The following is an 11,185-nucleotide window of genomic DNA, read 5'->3' as shown; positions in this document are numbered from 1 at the left end:
GTTCATCAGATGTCTTTTGTTCCTCTCAATGGAGACACTTGACACACACACACACACACACACACACACACACACACACACACACACACACACACACCATCAGATGTCTTTTGTTCCCTCTCAATGGAGACACTTGACACACACACACACACACACACACACACACACACACACACACACACACACACACACACAACTCATCAGATGTCTTTTGTTCCCTCTCAATGGAGACACTTGGTGGCTGGTAGGGCACTTGGTGGCTGGTAGGGCGTTGGTGTACTAGACGACAACCAATGCAAGGACTCTTCAGAGGTCTTTTGTAAAGGGGAATCCTTTTGTTCCCTCTCAATGGAGACACTTGGTGGCTGGTAGGGCGTTTGTGTACTAGACGACGACCAATGCAAGGACTCTAAGTCTTCGCTCGCCGTTAGCTGCTAAAACAAAGGAAAAAGCCTTTTTAACAATATATACATTTTATTTAAAAATCTTTTATAACACAATGTAAATATATTCTGCTAGATACAAAGGCGTTTCTCACCTCTCTCAGTGGTGTTAGGCTCTGCAGATACAGTGCCCGTGTAAGGAGAGTCTGGAACCAAGGAAGGGCATCTTCTTTTGGGTGGGAAACAGTCCGTGTAGGGCTTCACAGGCTGCAATTAGCATTATATAGATTAGAAAAAAAAAAATATCTTTTTTTTTAAATACAACATGCTAATGTACTGTTTTTCCTTTTCAACTTACATCAATAGATCTCTTCTTAGATTCCTTCTTAGGCTTGTGTGGACATACGTTTCTGCTCCACGGGGATGACTGTGTGAAATCGTCCTCAGGCGTCAAATACAATGAAACTAAGTCTTCCGTCGCCTTTAGTTGCTAAAACAAAGGAAAAGCCTTTTTTAACAATATATACATTTTATTTAAAAAGCTTTTACAACCCTATGTAAATATATTCTGTTAGCTACAAAAGGGTTTCTCACCTCTGCCGCTGTGTTAGTATCATAAGATACAGTGGCAGGGTAAGCAACCGAACAAAGGAATGATGGTTACTAGGGGGGAAATCGTGCGTACAGGCTGCAATTAGCATTAGATAGATTAGAAAAAAATCTTTTTTTAAATACAACACGCTATTTTACTGTTTTCCTTTTCAACTCACCTCAATAAACTGCTTCTTAGGCTTACGATGGCGAACGTTAGGTGTAGCATCTTTCACAGAGAGGGGCGTAGAAGCACATGGCCTTTCAACAGGATTGATTTCAGCCACATGGGCGAGCGAGTAGCCGTCGCCCTTACGGATCCTTTGTTCAGGGGCCGATTGTCTAGACACAGAATATATATATATATATATATATATATATATATATATATTAGAGGATTACAAACACAGTGATAAATTAAATAGTAATAAATATTACATCCTGAAAGAGATAAATAAAGCGTAAATACCTGTTTGCAGCGTTCTTATTCCTTATAAGAGGCTTTTTGTTTTATGCTCTGTAGCGTTAGGGTCCGTAGGATTGGGCTACACGGGTCTTTTTTAAAAACAAAAAACAAAATGAATGAAAACACAGTACTAAATCAATTAATGCTGTAATATAATATAATAATAATATATTTATAGGTTTTTACCTTGTGGTTTAATAGTTTCATCAACTAACACAGCCACATTATCCCAGCTCTTTGCATGATCACCTAATGACGCAAACTACATTATAACACACAAAAAAAAAACGTTTTTAAGTCACAAATGTCTGAATGAATGAATTAAATACCTTACAATAAGTTTTTTTTTATTTTTTTTATTTACTCACCAAATGCAGCCATTGCTGTAGAAACGAATCCTCTTTCTTCAGAGGTCTTTGTTGAGGAAGTCTGAGAAAACGAGGGAAAGTTTTAGCTAGCCACGTAGCTACAAAATGCAGGTAAAAAAGTGAGCAGACCCGTCTTGAAACAAGGGGTTTTAAACACCACAAACCAAACCCCTTTATGACGATTTAACACTCACAACAATAGACCCCACATTTACAAGCTAACCACTGGTCTAACACAAGTTTTTTTTTTTAACACTAGCGTCATATGGTACAACCCACCAGCATTACGAACACACGATCAAAGTTTTAGCTAATTCATGAATGACTGAATGAATTAAATATCTTTGAACATTCTTAAACACAAGATTTACTTACCACTTGTAGGTAGTGCTGAAAAAACGAAACAGCGTTGCTTGCACCAAGAAGAATAAAAAGTGAAACTCCAGAGGGCTTTTTTTATGTGGAAAAAACGTGGTAGCAAGCTAGCTACCAGACTAGCTAAAAAAGCATCTAAAAAAGAGCTAAATAGCAGTAAACAAAAGGCTAAAGAGGGCACTTCTGAGAAACGATCCCTAGTTGTTTTTCACCAAAACATAAGACAAACTCCAGATGGCCTTTTGTTGTGGAAAAACGCAACGTGGTAAAAAGGGAGCTACTAGCACTATGAACGAGTGTCCTCCGTCGTGTATAGCTACGTCTGTGAGAGTCCGCCTCCGCTCAAGTGCACCAGACCCCTGTTGTGGTGAAGCGGCTGACCGCACTACATACGTCACCACGTTCGCGAGATGCGCTCCCATATCCAGACACTAGATGGCTCTCGCGGGGTGCCGACGTTCGACCGCTACGGTATTACGCTAGCAGTATGCGCGCGCAGCTTCGACGATTAGATGCACTATCATATTCTGCCGCTAGATGGCGCTCGCGGTGTGCCGACGTTCGACCGCGGCGTCATCACATCCGCTAGATGCGTGCGCAGCTTCGATGACGAGATGCGCTCCCATATTCGGCCGCTAGATGGCGCTCGCGGGGTGCCGACGTTCAACCGCGACGTTATTACGCTCGCGGTATGCGCGCGCAGCTTCGACGACGAGATGCACTACCATATTCGACCACTAGATGGCGATCGCGAGTACCAACGTGCGCCCGCGACGTCATCACGCACGCTCATATCACCAGATTACATGGCGGGTTTGCGCGTGCATGTGATGGCGTCACACATGCACGCACGAAAGCGCCACCTTAATACTACTGTCTTGTGTAGTGTTTGGTGAACTTATTGTATATTTGCACTGCGCTGTGTAGTTCATTTACAGTACTCTGTAATCACTGAGAAGTAGAATTGCTAAAAGTGTTTTAGGTTAGCAACAGCAGTGTGTAAGTGGTTCAAACATAATTAAGTCAAATGAAAGGTGTGTGTTTCATATGGTAACAAAATATGTTTTTTATAAATTAGTGTATAGTTTTTGCAAGAGGGTTTCATTTTGCAAAGGGTCTGAGGTGTTCTGCTGATTGGGTGTGGTTGTGCTAATTGTGTGTAGTGTTTTGCAACCTGTTCTCATTCCGAACTCGTAAAATGTGGACGTTTGGACTGGCTCAGCGTCTGAAGTGACGGAAAAAGCGCCAAACGTACCGGGGAGAGCAGCAGCTACACGGGGTTTAGCGAGAAATATGTAAGGGGGAAGTTCCGCGTAGGGAGGTTGGTCGGGGGGGTGGAGGTTGGTCAGGGGTTGGATGGGTCAAGAACACAGGACTTTCACCCTGGAGACCAGGGATCTTGTTAGAGGTGTGAATCTTCACTGATCTCCCGATTACATTCGATTACGATTATCATGTCAGTGATTCTATTCCATATCTTGATGCATCACGATGCGTCAACTACATTTTTCTATTAGAGCCATATTTAATTCATAGCTTTTTAAGCTTCCAAAAATAAAACAAATTTCTGCAGTGCTCTAATACTAAATAAATTGGATAAATAAAACTACAGTACTGAGCACATGGCACTTCCTGAATGTGCAAAACATAACAGAATATGTAAACAGAAATATTGTTAGGCCTACAATAAATTATAAACAGAAATAATTGATTATGGCCCGGTCGATTATCCATGCAGCATCATCTATGTCCGTGATGCGATGCATCGATTATTAGATTAATTTCAACACCTCTAGTTCGTGTGTCACGGGGCGGAAGTTGATTTTATTTAAGCATGCTTTTACTTGGATTTGCTGTGGTTTTACTATTTGCTGTGGTTTTTATCTTTTATATTGCATGCTTTTATTTTGACATGTGTGGTGTGTGTTTTTAATGTTGTTTACTTCCACCAGTGAACATTTTAGTAATCAGGCTAAAGGACTTGCACCTGGGAGCCAGAGAAGGTGTTGACTGGGTTTTAGGTATAAAAAGGACAGAACAGCAACAGAAAAGGGGAAGACATGCAGCGAAGGAGTACGTGATAGAGGACACTGAGAGTGAAGAAGCACATGATAGAGGACACTGAGAGCGAAGAAGTACAAGAGACCAACAGAACGTGAAGGAGGATATGGAGAGAATGAGAGCACCACAGATGCAACGGAACAGACAGAGGAGCAGAAAGAGAGGAGTGGACGGACAGACACAGAGAAACTCAAACACTGATCACTATACAGTGGGAGAAGGTAAAACCTCTCCCTTCCGCGTAAGTCTCTTTCTAAGACCAGTGTTTGTTGTATGAATTGTATGATGGCACTTTTAAAGGACGTTTGACTGGCCTAGAGTTCTCTTTTACAGACTAAGCCCCAGGAGAGGAGCCAAACAGCAAAGAAGCTGGTTGCCAGTGGAGGCCTGTGGACATTTTAATTACTCACTCCTGTTCTGTTGGACTATTTTTAGCTTGATTTTAGTGGGTTCTCTTTTAGTTTTAAAACGTAGGCGGTGTTGTCGGCCCTGTATGCTATTTTGTAGTTTATCCGCGCTCACGCCCCCCCCTCTTACAGTTCAGGGGACAGGCAGCTTGCAGATAGTGAGGAGATGTTTGCTGTCTGTGACAAAAGATGTTGCCTAAAAAACAAGTGACATTGCTTGGAGTACCTTTTTTAATATTGACATCATTCTTTGCAATGTGACTGTCTTCTCAGCTGAAACGTGCATAAAAGGAATACCATGATTTAAGTTCATGTTAAGAAAATTATGCTTCCTAGCAAACTGTTCGGTTTCATCAAAACTGCTGTTTTTAGTATTTCTGTCTTTCATTAGTCTGGCTATCACCAGACCAAGCTGAATCTTTTACGATTGAACATTAGTCTGGGGAGTCTGCTCTGTTTTTTTCTCTACACAAGAGGCGTGATCAACGGGCATAGTTCAAATGACTGTAAGTAATTGGATAGTCCTTCAACCAATCAGACCAACGATCTGGGTGACGTACGGGTTGCTGCGCTTCAGTGGCCGCCATGTGGAATGTAAACAAAAAGCAGCCTGCCGTCGCTTCTCTATCGTCATTGTGTTAAACCCGCCAATAGCACGCTAGTTTGTGATTGGTCCCCGCAGATTTGTAACGGAAGCAGGATGGAAAAATGTAGTTTTCCAGCCTGAGCTGCAGGGTGACATCAAATTGCAGCCAGATGGGGCTGGGTTTACCCAGTCTAGTCTTTCATGTGTTAATCATGAAGCTGAGTCATCTTGCAAGGAGCACAGAATGCACCCATGAGGGTGCATAATGGGGAGGAAATGTCGAGCTTGACCAGAGATGAAGAAGAAAGTTACTGATTGTGTGAAATGTATAACTTGACTCCCTACTCCTTAAAAGAGCCTCTGTTGAGATCACTAGTCAGTCATGTTTCGGTGCTTACACTGAATGCTGTGAACTGACTCTGCTTGTGCAGTAAAACAAGTAAAACATTTGATGTGCAAGTAAAACAAGCTTTTGAAGTAGATTCCAGAGATTCTGTCATTATTTGGTAAATTATCCTCACACTTTACAACCGCCCCAAAACTGAAACACTTAGACAACACTTTGAACATGCTGTTTATGTCTTTTTAATCTATACCATTGGATAAAAAATGATATATAGGCGTGGCTTAGGTAGGGGGACACAGATCTCAAAGGGACACAGACTTATACATACTGAATTAAATTCATCTTCTGCAATTAAATCTTTGTCCTTACTAACCTATTAAAATGATGCAGAGACAAAGACATGAAGAACACATAAACCCAACAAGACACAGGACCAATGATAAGACTTCTGTAACTCCAGGAACACGTCACAGAGAACTCTTCCAGATGCTGCTGGACTGTTATATGAGGCAGAATGTTTGTGGGCAGAAACCAGCTGAGCTGAGGACTGATTAAAACTGTGTGCTTGTTAGAGCAACTCCGTCTTTGTTCCTATAACCTGATTAAACAACAACTATGAAGCTTCTTCTGGATCTGCTGAGTTTGTGTCTTCTGTGTTTGACCGGGAAAATACTTTGTGATGAAAACGGTAAGAATGACTAACTTTGTACCCTAGATTAGTTTTTTATTATCTAGCTTCAGACAGTTCGATAGGACCAGTCACTAGTAATTAGCTGAATCATCAGCAGTAGAGACTAACCTACTAATTGTTAGCATCAATAACACAAGTAACCCTTCTCTGCACAGTTTATTGATCGGGTTGTTCTTCTCCATCATGATTGTTGTTTTGTCTTATTGCTGCTCTGCATGTTTGCATATATAAAAAGAGGCTATAATCAGTGATTGTTGGCTGTGTTTCGTTGCTTGCATGGCTATGTTTACTAATTTTGGATACTACTGTATTACTGGTCTTATGACTAATTGTGTAAAGTACATAAACTACAATTTTAAAATACAGTTAATGAATATTATAAGTTACACTACAAATTACTTTTTTTAACTGGTCTGAGAATGATTCTGGTGACGTGTTCAAATGTTTTTATTTCTGCCCTAATAATGAATTAATCTGCAGATAAACATATGGCTTAATACATATGTTTTTATCTTCCAGAGCCACATTATATTACAGTGAAAGAAGGGACAGATGTTGTGTTACCCTGTTCTCTCAGCACCAAGGAGGACATTGAGTCAAAAGTGTTTGACTGGAGGAAAGTTGCTCAGAAAGATGATGGTCTGAAGGAGGTGTTCATGTATGAAAAAGGCTTTCATTACAACAACGGTCGTCCAGGTCAGAGTGAAGAGTTCAAAGGTCGAGTCTCACATTTTGAAGATGAACTGAAACACGGCAACGCCTCCATAATCATCAGAAATATGAAGGAGGCTGACAGTGGAGACTACACCTGTCATTTCCCACGTCTTCATCAAATGTTCCACCTTAAGCTTGTTGTTGGTGAATGCTTTCATTCAACAGTTATAAAGAAAATTAGCCTAAATGTAATTATTCTGTAGTCATTGTTTATCCTGTGTTCCCAGTTGCTCCAGAGCCAGACATCAACATTATTGATGCCACAGATGATGGAGTGTTGCTGCAGTGTGAGGTTCGAGGTGCTGCTCCCAAACCTAGAGTAGAGTGGCAGGACAGAGATGGAAACAAACTTCCTGCTGAAGACCCACAGGTCTCTGAAAGAGGAGACAGATACCACATCACCCTCCAGACTACTGTGACCAAGACCAGCTGCTGTCGCTGTGTGGTCACACAGGAGGAAACCAACCGGAGGACTCATGCTGACATTTATGTGGCTATTATTGGTAAGATTCCTCCTTGAGTTGTTCATATGTTTTAGCAGCACATTGAACTGTTCTTTATGTTTACTCTCAGGCTGTTCTCATCAACCATTTGTAGACATATCGCTGCAAAAAGTAAAGCTCTGTAAGGCGTATGTATTCATATTTCTTTTTACAGGAAGGAAACACCCAGGAAACGTGTGTTCTGGGAGTGTTTGATTCCAAACCATGATCTTTTTCTAAACTTAACTAGTCGTTTTGGTGTTTAAACTTAATTGCCTTCGCTGCATGACGTTCACTTTTTGTCAGCTAAACTCAACTAGCCACCAACAGCCGCTGAAACAACCGACTCACGGAGCTCTGTACCCGGCGTCACATGACCGGCCGGTAGTCACATGATTTCGTAGGATATTATACGAGTTGTTTTGCATGCGTTTTTGTACAATATCATACAAACCCATTCATGAGAATGAGTTAATAGTCTATAACCAATCTATTGAACATATGTAGTTACATTCTGAATGTACATTTACATTGTTTTACTTTTTTTTAACTTGTTTAAAATGAACTTACTAAACTAAACTTTTTGTGATGTGTTTCAGACAACAACACGAGCATATGGACCTATATGGACCTATATGGAGCTGGAACTCTTGCTGTACTTGCAGTTATTTATCTTTTACATGAAAATAGAAAAAACAAAAAGAAGTAATACAAGTAAGTTTCCAATAGTGCTAACCCTAGCCTAACCTTCTATTTCTATTGTGGCAATCGGCAGCTTTTTTTACATAGCACATTTCAGCAACAAGGCAATTCAAGGTTCTATACATAAAACATGAAAGAGCAGTTAAAACATTCGTTGAAGAAAATTTAAACAGGTCAATTAAAATAAGACAGGTATAGAATACAAGATAAAAGTTACAGTACAGTTTAATGAATTTTAATGGTTTGATTTTTTTTATTTAAAGGCACCATCAAACAAAAGTCTTCAGCCTTTCCGTCATAGAGAGGGGAATAATAAATATAGGAATAATGTTACACCGAACTAGGTTGTTCACATTAAAAGTTGCGTAACAAATGAGAGAGAAGTTCAAATGAAACACCTCTGCACAGCTGGCCAATCACAGCACAGGTGGGCGTGAATGTCAGATCGTCAGTTTCTTTAAGTTACAAGAATAGTCGGACATAATACACTGTTGATAAATATTGGCACAAAAATCTTTCAATTTCATTTGTGCAAATGAAATTGCACAAATATAAGTAATTGATCAGTAATGAATTTCGTGAAAGTTTATTCTTATGCAATATTAAAAACAATAACTTTTAACTAGAACATGCTCGAGGAGATTATCAACAAATTTATTTTAATGTAAACAAGAAAATTACAAAGTAAATGCATATTATATTATTTTTGTATATTGTAGGAGCCATTTTATGGTGCTAAAACAGTATCATAAGTATTTGTAACTTGTGAAACAAAATGCACAAATAAATGCAGAGGGATCTGTATCTGTAAGGCCAATGCACAAATAAATGCAGAGCTATTCGTATCTATAAAGGTGTATCTGTGTCCGTGACTCTTATTTGTAACTCGTATTTCATCATTTGTAAAAGAACTTAGTATTTTTCAATGTAAATATACGTGTAAATCTCCTTCTGTGTGTGGGTACTTTTGAGACTGTTTTTCCGTGCCGTTTGTGGCCAAAAGATATGTGCAGTTGGCAAAAAATTATAGTTTAATCACTGAATCTGGAATCTGCCATGTTTTACAGATCTGACTGATCAGATGCTGTCCTGGACACCTGTTTGATGAGGTTTACCTGGACCCACAAGACTCTCCTCACAGTATGAAGGTATTGTGGGACAGGTGCCATACTTCTGCCAAGTGATGATTGTCTGAAGACAACACAGCAGCATCAGGACAGATTCAGTATCCACACGATGACTTCTGTGACCTGAGAGCCTACATTACCAGCTGACACATCCTCAGTAGAAAATAAACCTGGGTGAGGACATGATCTGGACTGTTATCTGCTACTCTGTGCACTATGTATACACACTTTATATTTACATTTCATTGACTATGAATAAAGTGCTTCATTTTTATGTTCAGTAGTAAGGCTCCTTAAGTGTTATATAACATGTTTTTTTCACAAAGACAAAGGTGTAGTACACAGACGTTGATATGCAGTTTTGGATCAGTGACAATAAGTACTCAATTTAAATATCTTTATAAAACAGACCCGCCATGAACTGCATAATGAATAACATAAAATGTAGCCCACAAAAATATGCCGCCAGTTTAGCCGTCTGGCCATCAAGTGTTTTAATGCATGCGTGATACAAATAGTGTAGGGAAACCGTCACGTTTTCTACTGCGTATTTAGGAGCATGCGCATATCGGATCGTACAGGCAGAACAGATCACGTACCGACTGGCCCGTCAGCTAAATAAAAGGATACAGACACTCTTATTGAGTAAAATGCAAGAAACATTCCCCCCTAAATGTTGCATAGTAAAGATGACAAAGCATCAAAACATCCTTTATTTCATCATTTAATTTGACTATAATGTATGTAAAATTGCCAATAGGAACATGTTTAAATAGCTAACCTTTGAAATGAGCAACATTTAAACCGTACACAGGTAAAATAAACAAATGTAGGCCTTATGTAGGGTTAAATTACAATAACTAAATAGACTAACTAAAAAAATAGCTAGACTAGAGAGACTAGAGAACAATTACTACAGTAAGCTATAACTACTGCATAATAAACATCATTGACTTGGAATGAACTTGATTTGCTTCATGTCTCTGGGGGATAGCTTCAGTGTAGTAAAGCTTCATTTCATGTACAATAAATGGTGGATTAGGTCACTCACTACTCCTTGTCCATGGTGAAACCCTGCAACTGAATGAATGGATGTGGTTACAGTGGGATTTACACACACTAGTCAGGATACAGGAGGAGGGGGTGACTGGAAGTAGGCTGGAGATTGGAAGGCAACCAGCTGGCAGCTGGCTGGCTTCTGTCTGGGAGGGGAATTTAAGATGGCTTCATCTGTACATTTGTCCAATGATCTGACTGTTGGCATCAGATAAATCTTTAAATGGTACGCCAGAGATTTAGTATTTCCATAAAGCTGAAGTGGGACATTAAAGAACTGAACAGTCCGTTTTTTCCATCATGATTTGGGAGCTGTTGGAGGTGAATTTTGATCAACTTTAGATTCTGTTTAATTATTACTGTCGGTAAGGGGGTGAATGTTTGGCGACATTCATTTAAACAATATGCAACATTTTTCCTGAGTTTTAACTAGATAGAAGCTGTTCTCCAGCTGTCTTCATCTTTCTGAAACCAGAACACACGTTAAGGACGACTCATTCCTGCAACCCCTTTGTTACCTTTCCAGAGAAGAGCAGGAGACACGAAAACAAACCACATTTGTGATTACATCTGATGCGGTGACAGAAACATGCATAGACAGAGCCCAATTAACCTGTTAGCCCAGTGCATACCTGTGTGTTCGGTACCAGGATGTAATGTTACTCACACAATCAAGAGAGTTCATTCTTTTGCTTCTCAGCTGATAAAAAGACGCTGGATAAACATGTATGGCAGTTTTAGAGCAATGGTGTTAAATGGTACTGTTTCTGGTTGTAATTGTTTTTAGTCATTTAAATGTCCTTGATTTTATCTTGATTCTTTTTTTTATT

General features: G+C 39.7%; 1 protein-coding gene and 1 long non-coding RNA gene across 2 annotated transcripts; one reads left to right on the top strand and one right to left on the bottom strand.

The window, feature by feature from the left end:
* Window positions 1-206: 206 nt before the first annotated feature.
* LOC114553585 (uncharacterized) lies at window positions 207-1,021 on the bottom strand. The gene is made up of 4 exons (XR_003692348.1): window positions 978-1,021; window positions 742-873; window positions 539-650; window positions 207-434 (listed from the first exon to the last, which is right to left on the bottom strand). It is a non-coding gene; the product is annotated as an uncharacterized LOC114553585 (long non-coding RNA).
* Window positions 1,022-2,695: 1,674 nt separating this feature from the next.
* LOC114554972 (butyrophilin subfamily 1 member A1-like) lies at window positions 2,696-8,179 on the top strand. The gene is made up of 4 exons (XM_028577086.1): window positions 2,696-2,945; window positions 6,794-7,132; window positions 7,216-7,491; window positions 8,070-8,179. Exons 1-4 carry the CDS (start codon window positions 2,696-2,698, stop codon window positions 8,177-8,179), a joined length of 975 nt encoding a protein of 324 aa, XP_028432887.1.
* The last annotated feature ends 3,006 nt before the right edge of the window (window positions 8,180-11,185 follow it).

This window comes from Perca flavescens, chromosome 4 (assembly GCF_004354835.1).
Source record: "Perca flavescens isolate YP-PL-M2 chromosome 4, PFLA_1.0, whole genome shotgun sequence".
NCBI classification, from domain to species: domain Eukaryota; kingdom Metazoa; phylum Chordata; class Actinopteri; order Perciformes; family Percidae; genus Perca; species Perca flavescens.
Note: the sequence above shows the minus strand (reverse complement) of the source record. Positions and strands in the feature narration are given on the sequence as shown.